The following is a 17,392-nucleotide window of genomic DNA, read 5'->3' as shown; positions in this document are numbered from 1 at the left end:
TAAAACTTCACTTCAACCAATATGTAAAATTAAAAAAAAAGCAATCAGGATAATTAGTAAAGCTGGATATAGAGACCATACTAACGGCATGTTTTTGAAATTAAAAATATTGAAGTTTATGGATCTTATAAAATACAAAACGGCAAAAATTATGTATAAAGCTAGATACAATATGTTACCAAGAAATATACAGAGGATGTTCTATGACAGAGAAGGAGACTATGAACTAAGGGGTAAATTGAATCTGAAGATTCTTAAAGCACGGTCAAATGTTAAAACCTTTTGCGTAACTATTTATGGAGTAAAACTGTGGAATAGCTTTACTGCAGAATTACAGCAATGCTCAGGAATTGGCAAGTTCATAAAGACACTTCGAAAATTACTCTTGGAAGGATATGATATTGAAAAAGACAATCACCCATTGTATGTATAAATATGTCAACTCGTATTTAAATTATAAATATCGTGCCAGCCTTGTTGATATAAGTTTTCTTGTGTATTGTGTGGAATATGTGATGAGGAGAATTAGGTAAATATGTGGGATTAATAAGATGTTGAGCAGGGGTAGGAGTTAATAAGTATGTGCATACTTCTTCCTACTCCTTTTCAGACCAGACAACTGTTATCTCATGTTAGACGAATGTGTTTTATTTTATTATATTTTTCTTGTTTGTCTGTACAAATACGTGTGTGTGTGTATATCTACACATATATTCATATTCGTAAATGAAAATACATGTAGACGAGTATATATTGGTTTTTTTGTTTGTTTTATTATGTCTGAAATAAATAAAGATACAAATACAAATACAAATTACAATCACAGAAGCAACTCTTCAGAACAGCTCTTAAGTAGAGCGATCTAAAAAACACAACAGTGGCAGAAGTAGTACAGAGGGGTGCAAGGACAATACATAAAAGGGAAGATATGTCCACAGTTATGGGTTTTAGTTTTAAAGGTCAGAGTCATGAAATACACCTTGTAAATATAGCTGATAAATGGAAAGAACAGTCTTCATGTCTCCTAATGAGTATGAACTCTACAAATACACAGATCAGCCCAAAGAAAAAGGCTAAAGACTAATGTTTGTTGTCTATAGTTCTGGTCAAAGTTTGTGGATCAGAGAAAATCCAAAATAAATCAAAACTTGTTTTGGGGTTTTTTGGTCACAAAAGGTGTATTGTGTGCAATCATTCCACCCTGGAAAAATGTCTGATGGGCTGGTCTTAGCATTTCAGAAACTACTGAGCTACTGGGATTTTCCCAATCTCCAGAGTTTGCAGAGAACGGTCGGCAAAAAAAAAAAATCCAGTGGGCAACAGATCTCTTGGCAAAAATTGCCTTGTTGATGTCAGAAGAGGGAGAATGGCAAGACTGCTTCAGGCTGATAGGGGAGCAACTTAATAACCAGGGTATGAAAAAGATCATCTCCAAATGCACAACAACGTTAAACCTTGAAACAGATGGGCTACAGCAGCAGAAGACAGCACTTGGTGCCACTCCTGTTAGCTAAGAACAGGCAACTCAGGCTACAGTTTGCATGGGCATACCAGAACTGGACAATAGAAGATTAACAAGACATTACCTGGTCTGATGAGTCTTGACTTCTGCAGCAACATGTTAATGGCAGTATCAGAATCTGGTTTGACCCATCCTGCCTTGTATCAAAAGCTCAGGCTGTTGTTGGTATAATAGTGTGGGCAATATCCTCGGCATACTTTGGTCCCATTAGTACCAGTTGAGCATCATCTAAACACCACAGCTTGCCTTGATGCATGCGCAATCATCCAGGTAAGTAAATCCCAAAAGGTTGATCCTGTTTATGTGGATGTCGCATTTTCAGTGGGAGAAAACGTTTTGTTACTCATGACTTGTTCAGTCTCAGCTGACTGCAGCTTTCCCCAACCTTATAAACAGTACATTTGCACAATGACTGAAACCAGCCCACTGACAGAACAATTGTCTGTGAGGTAAGTACCTATCATTAATTATACCATTATACCTGAGTATTGGTGATGACCATGTCTATCCCTTTATGACCACAGTGTACACATATCCTGATGGTTTGCTTTTTTGTTGTTTTTTTCTGGTTATTCAGCATACATCTAACTACTTATGAAAAACTTAGTAATGCTAGATTAAAAGGGAGAAGTCAAAGTGTTCCTGCAGTAGCTTAGACGATGACCTTAAAAGGTTGCTACTGAAAGTCTCTGGAAGCTGTCAATTGGAAATCTGTAAGCGATGGATATAATGTGTCCATTTTGAGAGTATTGTGAACAAATGTGAAACACTCCCCACCCCCTGTATCATCATCATTATGTGAATTTCTGCGGTCACTACACATAAAAAAGAGCAGCCCTATTTCTGTTTGTTTCAGCTGACCTGAATCTAATTGTAACAGCTATATTCAGGCATATATCTGCCAGTCAAAAACAGAAATGGACTTTGTCAAGGCCAAAAAACATTATGCACATGTAAAAAAAAATGTGCATATCAAAATACATAAAGCAGTATAACCTTTCAATAATTAAAGCATATCTCTTGGAGTATTATTCTACCTAATGGGATAGCTGGTCTTTCTGTGGCCAGACAAAGAAATTACAGGAGGTACAAGGAAGCGACTGTCATTTGGCATCGCCTCTGCTCTTTTCATGCTTTGACCAAGTGGCCTGCGGGGGTCAACCACTTAAATCCTTGCTTTGGATGTCTACTGACCTTTCCTTGTTTTCTTTTCTTTTTTTTACTCAGTCGGTCAGGACCCAAGTGGAGGGGGTAGTCGGGGTGGGGGTGGGGGGGGGGGGGGGGTGGAAATTAATGGTTCAGTGGGGCTTCCTCAAAGATTAAAAAAAGATAAGAGGTTCCTTGGTAGAAAAAAAATCTATGATACTTCCTTAAAAAAAATCTATATGCCAGATGACTGCATCAAGATCAATGGTTTTGTTTGTTTCGACCGACTGATTTTTAAAGTACACGTTCTGAGTCCAGTAACATCAATACTCTGACCCGGTTTACCCTTAGAATGAAAGACACAAGCAGGATGGGGTGGTTTGTGTTTTCTTTTAATAAGACCTTTGAAGTACACACAAATAGACTGCTTTCTATAGACATCATCTTCTGTCGCATGAAGTGACCCACAATAACCGATTTGGGAAATAGCCGAATAACAACAATAAAGTGAGCTGATGGTTGTTCAAGGCTTGTTTGAGGCATCTCGCTAGAGCTAATAAGACAGCAAAGCTTAATTAAGAGCATCATTAATGAGTGAGTGATTTGATAAGGTTTTGGGGGTGCAAAAGGGTTATTGTTCCTAAAGAAACACGAGGAAAATCACCCGAGGACGGGAAGTGACCCACATTTAGGAAGAGGAGCGATGGGGGGACAACCCCCATTCCCCTATCTGGCGCCCCTACATCCTCCCCTGGGCAGCCTGCTGATTGGTTCATTACTTGCGGTAAACACAGTTACAACCCCCCCGCCACAGTACATACACATATATGCACATATAGCCGTCCCTGCCCCCTTCCAGTCTGCCTATTATCATCCTGACCGATGTTCAGATTCCTTCAGTCGTCAAATCAGACTCATCATATTCTCTTTTTTTTTTTTTTTTTTTTCTTTTTTTTTGGCCTGTCCCGTTTGGCTCTTTTGCCATCAGAATTGTTGTCTAAAGGCAAAGAAAGATGCCCAACGGATTTACTTTACCAAACTGACCATCCCAGCCTTGCCGTAATGGTCCATTTGATTCACCTTTTATTGTTTATTTTATTTTCACTTAATGAATACGGGACAGACTTGACTGGGGGAAAGAAGGGGAGAAAGAAAGAGGGAAAGAGAAACAGCTGAGAAGAGGGACGGGGGAGAAGGGCAAAAGACAAAAACCAACAGAACGGGCAGAGAAAAAAAAATCATCATATTCTCTTCATCGATTCAAAGTGCAGAAAGGTAGAAATATTTATTTGTTTGGTAGAAAGTTTTGAAAAAAAAGATTCTTTCAAAGAAAAAGAGATTTCATTTTTCTTTGGTCACTCTTGTAAAATGAAAGAAAAATAATGAAGTACAAATAACTTTGCAAAGAAATGCAGAGTTACTACAAACACTGACCATTAAAAATGCAATTTCTTTCTTTTCTAGAGTGTCTCTTTTGTTTTCTTAATTTAAGCAATATTTAAACACTATGTCAGATGCACTTGTAGTGCTACACTTAACTGATCTTGGATCTTGGATATTCTCCTGACTCCAGGTGTTTTTATATCCCTGCAGGCTTGTGACACCTCAAAGGTGATCTGCTTTGACTTGAGATCAAAGTTAGGAGATGCATTAATTCAGACACTTACAGAGGTGGGAGTTATGCTAATAAAAAACATATATTTCATGTTGTTGTTTGGAGGTGAATCCTGCCAGCTCGTGATGAAAAGTCCCTCTTCATGCGCTGCCATTTTATTCCGCCCTTAATGGACCTGGAAGGATACTCTCTGAAGGTTACATTTTGGCAGTGTTGCATACCAGATGATTTACCTTTACCATCTGATGTCTCTGCCTCTCTGCTCTCCACTGCCTTGTCACTCCCAGTTACTGCTGCTTCACTGAGTAGCTTGCCATTGTCCTCGGGCAGCGGTGCTGCTGGCAGCTGTGCTCAGATGGAAGAAGGGGCAAAGTGCTGCCATTAGAATTGCTGTGAAGACTTGAAAATCGGTTCAAGAGAAAACAAAAGAATACATAATACAGCAAATAAGAGGAATACATATTGTGAGAGAAAATACAGAGAAAATACAAAGAAAATACAAGAGATGGGTGAGAAATTCAAAACATTAAAAACAAAATTATACAGATTCATATTATTCCAACTTATGCAGTTTGTACATTCAGACCTGTGAAACACATCTGAGCTTCCAGTGGGTATTTAAGCATTTTTCAAAACATCCACACACACCAGAGATGGGAGATGATGAGGTAACTTCACTAAGAAAGACAAGGCAGGAGAGGAAGAATAGAGTCTGCCCAGTGGCATTTGATAAACCAGAAATTTTAAGCCTACATGTAATTAATTCATATTATTTTAATATAATAAGATTATTATTTGCTTGACCAGAGTGAAGATGCTAAATCAGTACAATTTTTTTAACACAAGCATTTGTCCTTATAATTAAGCGAGAAATCTCCCCAATGTTGCAACCTATGACACACACTTATCTGTAATGTTTAACCTAGAGGGATGACTAAAGGGATAAGAGCAGATCTATGGGGATATTCACAAGGGTGAAATGCAAATGGTCACTCCATAATCAGTCTTTTTAAATTACTTTAGATAAGAAGAAGAAAGAATGTCAAAGAGTGTATCTGCGCAAACACAAGAATATATTTTTCCAACTCGTCCGTTACGACTCTGCCTTAATCTTTGGTGCCCCCAAGTGTTCACAAAAAGTGTACAAAATCAGGACTCAATTTTTCAGCCTTATTGCCTCAAATTGTATGTCTAAGGTTTATATTTCAGTAGTTGCTGATTAAATAGCCAATGAGTGAATTCGATCTCTATTTTCTCATCTATGGTTTAGATTTGATTTCACAAAATTATACAGTTTTTATAAATATTTACTTTTCCTAGAATGGATGTGAACTTGTAAGGTAATTTTGACTCAGGCTTGGAACAATAAGGGTTAAGTAGATAGTTTTACAAAAATTTGGCAGGAAGTTTGGCACTAGGTTGGTTTTACTGCTAATGATTTGAAGAAAATTGAAGTTTCAGCTATTTAGCAATTACTTTTGGCTATCGTTTTGCTTCTTTGTAATTATTATTATTATTATTTTATATTTACTCTATATGACTCTAAAAAGTGACTGCCTGTCTTATATAATGGATATTGATGCAACAGAGCATTAAAGCAATGTAGTAAATTAATAACGGTTCTGTAAATAAAAGTGTTTCATCACTCAATGACGCAATGAACATGCCTGGGCAGTAAACGCACCTGCACCGTCACGTGACAAAGAAAAACTGGAGAACCTTCTCGATAAATCAGTTTAGGGAAGGCAGTTCAACAAGGATGGACAGAGGCGAAAACCACAGCGCTGCAATTTGCAAGTTATGTGGGGAGGCCTTCACGCTTCCTGGTAGGGGTTTTAAAATGTTTTTCTTACAATTTAATACTCGTTAACACACGTTATACCGTCTTACATGACGGTATAACTTACTTCTGTTCGCTAGCTAGCAGCGGTATCAGTTAGCTAAGTTAGCTAATTATGCAAATTTGTTCATATCAAACTTTGCCGAAAACCGCTAACTGCAAACTTATGAATTTTTCAGAATGTGTATTCTTCTGTCATGTAGCGACCTAAGAAAGAACTAAAATTGTCAAGTATATTGACCGAGCCCGTAAAATTTTTTTAATTGGGACAAGAGAAAAACATGTCTCAAATTTTAAATTTTAATAAGTTAAAGTTCGTAGTTACGTTTTCCATATGGCGTTATAAAAACCGGTATAGAAACCGGTACAGAAACGCCCTTCAAATATGCTATGACTGTTGGTGTTGCATAGCTTGTCCACCAGATGGCACTTTGCAATCCTGTTGGCAGTATTTCATTACTGTAATGGTCATGACACATACAGCTTCTATGTTTTTTAAAAAACAGTATTATTATACATAATAATTCGTTTGATTTCATATTCAATGCGATGTTTCACTCTCCATTTGCTGTTGTTTCACGTGTCATAATCGACCTACGTTGCCCATAAATAACTTCATCGTCACCAAAATATGTATCCGCAACGTAATTTTGTTCGAACTTTGTTGAAAAGGGCCACACTAGTTGTTGTACTAGTGTAATGTCACAAGTACAACAACCTGCTGAGCAGAGCTGACAGAAAAAGAAAATCAGCTGATATATCAGATTTTTAAATATATTTCGGTATCTGTCTTAGTCGACCACACGAAGTTTGTCAAAATTGGTATTACTCCCAGATCACGTTACAAGTGTTGGTGTGTCCTAGCACAGAATAGCTCTAAATTCATTTAGACCAATACAAAGTTTTAGGTCATAAATCAGCTGCAGTTGTCCATATTTAACCTCTGGATTAGTTGCATGTCATTTAGCTAAACATTGTCTTAAAAAAACTTAACTACAATGTTTCCTGTTTCATTCATTTTTGAAGTACTGTGTCCAGAACAACTAAGCTAAATTTGGGTAAATTACAGACTAATGTATTCAACCAGTGATAACATTTTGTTATGATAAGATCTCTGTATTTTGATAATATATCTTTTTAAGATCAAAGATCAAGGGAACAAAAACAAAGTTTATCCCTTTTTTTTTCTTTTTTCTTTTTTCTTACAGAGGATGATATCCCTGGCAATCTCCCCCGTGTGCTTTTATGTGGCCACATCTATTGCACATTTTGCCTGCAGTCTCTTGAATGTGACAGTGTCATCAGATGTCCGGAGTGTGAGGTAAAAATTGTCTTTCCATTCAGTGGAGGCCACAACTCAGTTGTTGACAGTAGCAAATTTAAAAGGATCACTTTCATCATAGATTACTAAATTAGTGGCTTATTAATTTGTAAAGCACTTCACGTATAAATGTGAAATGATTACTTTCCTTAAGGGTAGGTGTAGATGTGCAAGAAATGCTAGAAACACATGGCTGTTGTCTGTTGTAATGTCACTGGATATTTTAGTAGTTTTACATAACACACATTGTGTTCGAACAGACCGAAAGTAGCTTTTTCTTTATTTTTTTTTTCAAGCTAAATCAGCAACAGTTGCTATTGATGTGGTTTTGCATCAAAGTTCTTCATTGCAGAAAAAGTCAAAGGGTGATTGTAAGCTATCAAATTGATCCTCCCTGCAGGTTGTGTCCACTCTTCCCGAAGGGCAAGTGTATGGTCTGCAGGAAGACAGCAGAATCATAGGCCTTATCTACACTACTAAAATGAATAAGATGAAAAGGTAAGATGCATCTCTGACTATTGAGCTAACCCACTGCTGTATCAGAAGTTGAATGCTAGATTAGATGAAACTTTATTAATCCCTCGGGTGGGTTCCTCCGGGAAATTCAGTGCTGTTAAGAATTTTGCCTCCTCTGCATGTAATGAATGTGCCATAGATTTTACAGTATCATTAGAGAGTCTTTATTCTCCCCCTGAAGGGAGGGAGTATGTTGTCAGTTCAGTTTGTTTGTCTGGTTGTTAGTAGCCTAGCTCCCACAGTTTTCAGTTGCCCCACCCTGGGGCGCCTCTGTCAGTGTGCCCCAGGGTGACTGTGGCTACAGTGTAGCTTGTCATCACCAGTGTGTGAATGGGTGGATGACTGGATGTGTAAAGCGCTTTGGGGTCCTTAGGGACTAGTAAAGCGCTATACAAATACAGGCCATTTACCATATTATTTTCAAATTTTGTGTGACGGTAGATACCAATACCAGTTCAAGCTGATTTATTTTGGTGAAAATCAGGTGAAGGGCACACCAAATGTGAAAATCAGTAAAAACTTTATATTACCCACAGTTTTTAATAGATCATCTTCAAATTTCACATCAATATAATAGGACTTAGGTGACATAAGTACCTAGGTTGACAGGGCATGGAGAGAGCTGTACAACACTTTTTTTTTTTTTTTTTTTTTTTCTTCAATACAATGTCACAATGATGCCATAAAAGGCTGATGTCATCATTTTGTAAAAACAACATCATAAAATATGAAGTTGAGCTCTCTGCGTACTCTTGTTATGATAAATTTTCTGGTATTTCTCTTCTTAAACCTCAGATGTGACAAATCAAAGAATCGCAAAAAGAACAAGGCATCACCATCCACAGACACTCATGTCAGCTCTGATATGGAGCAGGTAAGTTTGGGTGAGGTTAGTAGTGGAGAAAGAAAGTTGTTTTCTCATCGCACATTGACACATTGACTGTGTTAATGTAGCATGTTATGTGAGATGACATTCAAGCATAGCACTACATGTTTCTTTCTCAGGTTACTGGCATAAATATTTGATTTATTCTCATTAGTACATGCTTTTAGTACTAACCACGAATGACTGGGAAATATTTAATAATTGTTGAATTAAAATTTCTGATGCTGATCTTTTCTAGCCAGCTGATATTGAGAAGATTCAGAAGACTGTAGATGAGGCATTGGCTCAGGCTGCAGAAACTGTTGCCCAGCTTGTGCACATCCATGAGGTAAAAGCTGCATTCCATACTTGTCTTTTTAAAAGTGGAAGCTGTCTTAAATGAAAACATCCAAAAATCCCTTTCTTATATACCACACCTGAAACTGATTTCATAGTTGACAGTTGCAAAAGACCCCCCCCCCCCCCCCCCCCCAAAAAAAAGGAAAAAACAAATGTAATGCTTAAAAGCTCACAACTGATAGAGCAAATCATAACTAATAAGGTTTATTAGCAATAGGTCCTTAACATTGATTTTGTGGGTTAAGTGTTGCTCCCAAGTCTTTGAATGATAACTTAGGCAAATTGTGTTTTTTATCTTTTATACGCCGCCTTTATATTTTAACAGTGTCGTACAACAAGATAAAAACAACCTGAACACATGTTGTAGAATATTATCACTAACTGTTTGTTATTTAACATAACATTAATTATAATACAAAAAATGTTCTTTGAGACTGTTGTTGGATTTGCAAATAAATGTTTTTCATTTGTGCAGACACTGACGACTGGTCTGGAAGAACAAGTGAAGAGAGAGGTAGCTCGGCTGGAGATGGAGATCAAGCAAGCTGCAGACAAGGCTTTACATGCTGTTCAAAACTGGTATGGATGTTAAAGTCTCAAAATGTAGTTCAATAGAAAGGCTTTGTAATGATATCCTGTGTTCACCTTTGGAAAAGTGGTTTATCAGAGTTTCTTAAGAGCTTGAAGAGAAGGGGACTGGACTTCTTTAAAAAGAATTTTTTTTTGTTGTTTTTTTGTTTTGTTTTTTTGAAGGTTTTTCATCCAAGAAACATCTTTAGGTTTTTTTTTTGTTGTTGTTGTTTTTACTTGCTTTAAAAAAAAAAAAAAAACAGGAAAGACTCACAGATGAGCCAGCTGACAGAACTGGAGACAAAATTCTCATCCAGCCAAGCAGCAGTGCGCCACATCCAGGAGCGAATAAAGGCATTGGAGATTGCCATGCAGATGGCCAGAAAAGTGCGCCGTGTCCCCTTTTTGGAGCAGTACTGCATACTAAATAAGGTGTTTGTTATTCTTACATACATCCTGACAGATTCCTCCTCACACAGTATATGTCAAATTCTGTAAAATTTGTAACAAATTGATGTGACTTCACCTGCTGCTTTAATAATTTATAGAAAAGAAGACAATATAGTGAATTCTGAAATATGCTGATTCTCTTTGAATAATAGGTATTAGAGACACTGCAGGCTCCAGTGGATGACCAGTTGATTGATATGAAATGCATTACCATGGGGACTGGAATGAGGTTTGTTATTGTTTGGTTTGTAGGGGACATATATAGAACACTTCGGTCGTGTCCAAATTCATGGGCTGCATCCTCCTGAGGACGCATTTGTTGACCGATTACGTCACAGCGACACGCCGAAGGCTGTCCAAATTCGTAGACTCCTCCGAATGTAGCCGACAAATGCGTCCTCCTTTTCCCCTAATTTGAAGGATGGGTCGGGTGTGTCCTTCGTGGCCCACCATATCCCAGAATTCATAGCGTGGCTCAGCCAATTCCAGTTTTCAACAATGGCGGCCGCTACTAAGTTTTAAAATTACTCTTATTAATCTTTCTGGGTCACAAAATAAGCTTTTAACATATTTTCAGGTGAGAATGTGGGTGTGTAAACTTCAAATATCTGCTCTGTTTATCAAGACATCGCATATTTGCAAAAGTGCGGCAACGTTTTCGGAGACGTATGTTACCCACCAGCTCGATAGCTAGCCGGGAGCTCAGGGGTCACTGAAGCTGCCGAGAACGGCACAACTCCCGGCACATCATTTTCAGATCACCGCGGACTTTCGCAACTCAGGTTAAACGTAATATAAAAGTCACTTAGACAACCTAAAAATGTTATTGTTTGGCTTTTTTCAGTGTTTTGTTTGTTCGTGAGTAAATCGGTTTGGCTGAGATTAAAGTTATTAGATTAGATAAAATAAACGTTTATTAATCCCCCGGGTGGGTTCCTCCTTGGTTTTCACACAGCTGAATAAACGTCAAACAGAAAACTGATCAAACAGAAGTGTGAGATGGTTGAGAATTTACGCCAGTGTCCTGTCATATTTTAGATAGCAAGGAGCAGACGGCTGAGTTTATTAAACTCCACCGAGACAGCGGAGTTTTAATAATCAGAAGGCTAGACCGTCCAATTCCACAGCCGTTTACTTCCGGCCTACCAGATCTTCTGAGGACCTGGCCCACGTAGACCGCGAAGGCCCCTCAGCAGGATGCAGCCCATGAATTTGGACATGACCTTTATACATGAAACAAGTTCTTTACTGTCTTCCCAATAGTATATTGACATATTAAAATAGTAACAATAATGTGTGCAGGAAAGTGCGGGAGTCTGAGTGCATGAGTGATATACTTTTATCTCTACATATTTTAAAACTGGGATATCTATGTATGTGTTGCAGCTGTGTTTTCCAGTTAGCGTGTCTGAATGGGAATTTAGCATTGTCCTTGAAGATGGAAGTCAGCGACCCAAAAGAGTGAGTGTTTAATTTATCCCTTATAGATTTCCACTTGTATTCATTATTCCCTTTCAAGTGATTTAAGATTTGTCTTACCTTTTTTGTTTGTTTGTTTGAGCAGTTGAGAAAAGAATTGTGCCATAGACTTCTATATGCAGAATATGCATAAATTACAGCTAATGGTCTTGTACTTACTAACTTGTACTTTACCATACATAACTGTGCAAGTCTTAAGTCACCCTTCATCTTTTAAAAATATTTTTATTAGGGAAAAAATGGGGAAATGGTTGCAGAGATTTATTAAGATGTGTAAACATGTGCAAATACAGTAAGCCCAAAACTGAGTTCCTACAATTTTAACGAGTTTGAAAGTCAACATTTGGTTCAACCCCCTTTATTCTTTGACACTGCCTAAGCTATTCTAGGCAGCTTTCTGGTTATACCTTTAAGTAGTCTTCAGGAATAGTTCTTCAGGCTTCTGGAAAGACATCCAAAGCTCTTCTTTGGATTTTGGCTGCCTTACTTCTACTTTCTGTCAATTCTGCCTCTGGTCAGGCCAAATTCATGACTCATTCGTGGTGGGCTGAAATGTATTCTTTTCCACACTGGCAATGTGTTTAGGGTTATTGTTATGCTTTTAAATGCCAATCAGAAGCTTTCCCAATGGTATTACGTCATGGTGGCATTTATAATAGACCTGTTGCCGCTGATTTTCTGTCCAGTTTTTGGTTAATTTGGCATACCCCAGCTTTTTCTCAGTTTCCTTCACTTAAAAAATGGTTCTTGACACCCACACTTCAACTGAGACCATTTTTGATGAGTCCTTGGTGAACAGTAGATGGGTGAACTGGAAGCCTAGATGCCTTTCTCCAGTCCTTTTTCAAATAATTGCTGGATTTTTTTCCCCCTATTTTATAAGGACGTGACTTTCAGATACTGTTCATCTGCTGTACACTTTTTTTCCTAAGGTCTCACGCATGTCTTGGTCCCTCCAGTGATGCATAGAACATATTATACTACAACCTGGTATATACCAGGTTAGGGCTGGGCGATATATCGAGTTTTTTTAAAATATCGATATATTTTCATGCGAGATATAAGATGTGACAATATCGTTTATATCGATATAGTCTATGTTACGTTATAATTATACTTGTGGAGCCGCAGGTTTGCCTCTTTCGTCCACTTTTGTCTCTACGCTGCGTTACTCGGCCTCGCCTCTCCTTCACTAAACACAACTCCCCCTCCTCCCCCATAGCTTCACCTGCAGGCAATGACAAGATGAAAGCGGAAAATCTCCGTTAGCGAGTTACCGCGGATCGCTCCGTGCGTGGGGCTGGACGGCGTCAACGTGTTAGCGAGCTAACCGCGCTAACGAGCTAACCGCGCTAACGACATGCAGCCCACAGGGGCTGCACGGCCTAAAATCCTTTCATTTTCTCAAAAATCGACAGTGCGCCTTATGTATGAATTCTGGTTGTGCTTACTGACCGCGAACCGATTTTATGTGGAACACAGCGCTCAGCAATCTGTCAAAAAAATGTTTTAATATGACTAGGGATGGGTATTGATAAGATTTTAACGATTCCGATTCCATTTTCGATTCTGTTTAACGATTCGATTCTTTATCGATTCTCTTATCGATTCTTTTTTTTTTTTTTTAAAAAGGAGAACACTAAGGTCGATTAGCTCAGAGCTTTGTTTTATATCTTCTCTTTGAACAAGATAGAAATTTAGGAGTAACATGGCCTTACAAACCCAACAGTGAGATCTTGAGAGATCCAGCCTACGGCTCTTCAATGGGGTGTCACAGGGTCCCCAGGAAAAAAAAATTGTAAATGTAAAATAATAAAATAAATATTCTTGTGAGACATATCACATATTGACGGGGTCGGGTTATGTTAAAAAGTATAAATTGTTATACTTTGTTCATTGGTTCAAAGGTACCCCACACTTCTTTTTTTGTTTGCTTGTTTGTTCTGGTGTATTTTTCATTTGAACTGTTACTCTGCCAGAGTACTCATATTTACAAGATGGCATTGAACGCCCCATTGGTGTATCAGGAAAACTATTTTGTACGTATGTTCCTTGAAGGGGATTGAAGTCGTTCTTTTTTCCACCGCAGCGAAGGGCTAGGAGTAGGAGAGGAGCTGCTGTATGTTTTTGTTATCGAATCGATCTGATTGTGAAATAAAGCATATGCAGTGAGAAAGCAACTCCAGGAGTCATCCCTGCCTTAAAGCTGCAACATTCTTCTGTAGCAATAACAAAGTATAACATAAATTGTTCTGTGGCAATTACACAAGAATATCCAGTAATGTCCCTGCCTACAATTAAACACATTCACTTACCAAAAATCGGGGGCATCTGCTGTGGTAAATGGGTGCAAGCCTTTGACCACAAACTTAGACACTGCTCGGTGACATTAGTCTATCCTGGCCTGAAAGGAGACACTACCGGTAGACTGCAGCGAGAACTGCCAGCGAGCGCCAGCCAGACTCTGTCTGTCTCTCTCATCATGGTCACCTACATGTACAGTAATGGCAGGTCTTGTAATAAGGCAGATTGCGCTAACATAATATGCACTGTTAGTTGATTATTTACCTGCCGCATTAACGGGAGAGGACGTGCAAACGTTAGCGCTGCTGCTGGGTTGAGAGTCACGAGTCCGGAGCGGAATTAAAAACGCGTGTCATCGCGTGTTTTGTGAGCAAATGCTTTTGCATATTCGTAGTGTTTCCTCCCTTAAATGAAATATCTACTTTGCAAGTTGCCCTGTTGTCATCGGTTCTCATAAAGTATAATCAAACTTTTGAGCGTTTGAGCCGCTTAGGCGCCATGTTTCCTGCCAGGTAAATGACGCTCCGCAACGTGGTGACGTCATTCGGGGCGACTGGAATCGATAAGGGAATCGTTTGCAAAAATGGCAAACGATTCCAAGGAATTGAAACAGTGGGAACCGGTTCTCAACAAGAACCGGTTTTCGATACCCATCCCTAAATATGACTTTGCTAAGCTACGGAGCTGCATCGCTTGATGGATTATCGGAGGATTACGGCTACCGAGGAGGAGCCTCGCGGAGTGATACGTACTGTGCTTCAACATAATATTACCGTACTGTGTGTGTATAAGGACCACAAATGGCACCTGTTCAGAGACGTGGTGCAGCTGTGAAATCTGTCTCTTTGTTGTTATGCTCAGCGTTTATTAGTTTGCATTTTGACTGCACAATTGTGAGCTTTTTGTTATGCACAAAAACAACATTGTTTTCTTTTATTTATGGACCATGATTATTTAATAAATGCTGATAATTTATTTTTGAGTAATTTCTTCATGTACATCCACGCTGTATGTAAATAAAAGTGCCTGTGTGACATCTGGGACACAGTGTGACTAAGAACTCTCTTTTTGTTCTTAACTTATGGCTTTAAAAAAAAAATATCGAGATGTATATCTTATATCGCCATCCAGGTAAAAAAATACCGAGATATGAATTTTGGGTCATATCGCCCAGCCCTATACCAGGTTGTAGTATAGTATTTTTACAATAATAGCATTTTAGGACTTGCCTTGTTATCTTTGGCATTTCTTTTCATAGATTCAGTTAAAGAAATAAAGAAATACAATTGTTCAACAGGTAACAAAGTCCCTAAAGATGCAACTTCAAATCGGTTCTTTGCTAACTGCTATCTGTTATGTATGGACACAACACTGGTTCATCTCTCTTTAGTTAGGTGCTTTTTTTCCTTTCTTTTTTTCTTTTTATCTTTTAAATGGTTGGTTCATAGGTTTAATGTTAAGTTGCTCAAGCAAAAAATTTACCCTGAAAATAGGCAAGTAGAAGGACTGGGCTGAAACTAAGCAAAGAGTGGACAATGTTCAAAGAAAACCTGTGAAAAACCTTCACAAAGCCTGGAGAACTACTGCTGAATACTTAAAACCCTACATGAAAATCTGGCTGTTTGAAAGCAAAGCATTACTGTAGTAATGCTCTGTGAGTTTTATTTGCAGCACAATGTATTAGTAAAGGGGTGGTAATGTGCTACAATAGGATTGTGTTGAAATACGTGGTTGTTCTGTTGTCAAAGCCCTTTGAGGTAACTGTTGTTGTGATTTGGGTGCAATATAAATAGAATTTATATGGCATTAAAACATATACACATTGTGGTTACACATATGTAAGTACACATATATCCTGAAATATGGGCAAAAGAAGATTCAATAGAGATTCATTCATTTTCAGTGCACTGCTGGTGCCATCTGTATTGCCTTTAATTTTTGAAGGCATGTTAACTTGTGACATTTGTTGTAGCCTGGCTCAGTCCCCACCCAAAAGCTACCAGCCAGGCAGGTTTGGTAGAAAGTCTCACTTGAAACGTCCAGATGGCAGAAACAGCAGGTGTATTCCACGCAGTGACAAAATCCACACCCCACCAAAGCAGCGCCAGCAGAGTCCAAGAGCTAACAGTCCATCATCACGAGGCTCCTCTCCAAGCCCAAGATCTCGTTGCAGGTTCAACCTTTCTCGCCACAGCTCAGCTTCAGACCTTGGAAGCCCAGATGTGATTATTGAGGACTTTTTAGATGAGGGACAAGGTGTGTTGCTTTGTTGTTAGTACATTCTTTACATTGATTTTCTTAAATGATGTTTGAGCCAAATAGAATCTTAAAATGGAGGCAAAAGAGAAGCTTTAATCTATTTTGAAATGTTTCCTGTAGCCCTCCCTCCAACTGGGCCTGAACTGGCCAGTGACAAACTAAGAATTAACAGGAGAAGAAAACATCAGTTCTCTGCTACTAAGAGAAGTGGTAAGGAATTGTTATATAGTGTTATATCGTTATAAAGATAAAGTCAATATAAGTAGATCAATAAGCATAATGTCAACCAGCAAAAAAACAGTTGTCCTACCACACATCATTTAAAATTAACTGGTACATGCTCTAAATTAGACAAACCATTTGTTGTCTGTTTTTAGCAGTCACACAGTGGGTGGTGGTAACCCACATTGTGAATCCAAGTCAGTTCTATGTCCAGTCTGTGGCTGAGAGGAGAGAAAGTGAGATCCTTTCAGACAAAATCAACCAACTCTGCAGTGGAGATGGTTGCAGCTTCACTGCAAAGGACACAGTGGAAACAGGTTTGTGTATGTGTGTGTGTGCACTTCGGTTTGTGTGAAAATTTTACATTTCAGTTTAAACATATTTGAGCTGTGCTATATTATAGTGTTTGTAATAATAGCAGTATAAATTTTTTACACGATATAAGAATGCCATATTGTTTTTCTATCACAATGCCATTTTACGTGCCTTAGTGCAAACAACAACAATATATGCTCAGACAGTAGTGTGGAGCTTATATAGGAGAGAGCAGCGTGTCAGGATTTATGAAGTGAATGGTTCATGAGAATACTTTTTAATCAAAGCTAGATAATGTAAATTGTTCCGTAAACTGTTAATGAGTTAAGGTAACAAAGTGGCATTGAATTTAATTGTGCTCCCTTGGAAAATGTTTGTACTGTAAGAATAAAAATGACTTGACAGTTAATGCAATAATTTAGGAATTTTGTAATTTGTGAACTAATTACTATTGGTTTGATATTGGGTGGAGAAAAATACATTGCAAATCATTTTATTATACTTCGGTGGTAAAAGACTAATGTCGTCACCCTGCCAGGAGAATGAACAGCTGGGAGAAAATTTGAGAACGAGGCAACATTGGATTTTCAAATTGGTACCATTAGTGC

The 17,392-nt window shown here is 38.3% G+C and overlaps 1 protein-coding gene across 1 annotated transcript in view; it reads left to right on the top strand.

Annotated features, from left to right (window-relative positions):
- Positions 1 to 5,993: 5,993 nt before the first annotated feature.
- The window catches only part of rnf17 (ring finger protein 17), a 40,102-nt gene continuing 28,703 nt past the window's right edge, over positions 5,994 to 17,392 (top strand). Inside the window, exons 1-12 of the mRNA XM_080902297.1 lie at positions 5,994 to 6,109; positions 7,332 to 7,444; positions 7,845 to 7,942; positions 8,756 to 8,834; positions 9,085 to 9,174; positions 9,661 to 9,764; positions 10,019 to 10,187; positions 10,358 to 10,434; positions 11,592 to 11,666; positions 15,961 to 16,244; positions 16,368 to 16,457; positions 16,625 to 16,786. Of these exons, the coding sequence (XP_080758423.1) occupies positions 6,043 to 6,109; positions 7,332 to 7,444; positions 7,845 to 7,942; positions 8,756 to 8,834; positions 9,085 to 9,174; positions 9,661 to 9,764; positions 10,019 to 10,187; positions 10,358 to 10,434; positions 11,592 to 11,666; positions 15,961 to 16,244; positions 16,368 to 16,457; positions 16,625 to 16,786 (1,408 nt within the window). The 5' untranslated portion in view covers positions 5,994 to 6,042. The remainder of the gene's footprint in view (positions 6,110 to 7,331; positions 7,445 to 7,844; positions 7,943 to 8,755; positions 8,835 to 9,084; positions 9,175 to 9,660; positions 9,765 to 10,018; positions 10,188 to 10,357; positions 10,435 to 11,591; positions 11,667 to 15,960; positions 16,245 to 16,367; positions 16,458 to 16,624; positions 16,787 to 17,392) is intronic.

The sequence above is a fragment of the Rhamphochromis sp. 'chilingali' genome (genome assembly GCF_963969265.1).
Source record: "Rhamphochromis sp. 'chilingali' genome assembly, chromosome: 14".
Classification (NCBI taxonomy): Eukaryota; Metazoa; Chordata; class Actinopteri; order Cichliformes; family Cichlidae; genus Rhamphochromis; species Rhamphochromis sp. 'chilingali'.
The sequence above is the reverse complement of the archived record's forward strand: the minus strand, read 5'-3'. Positions and strand labels throughout refer to the sequence as shown.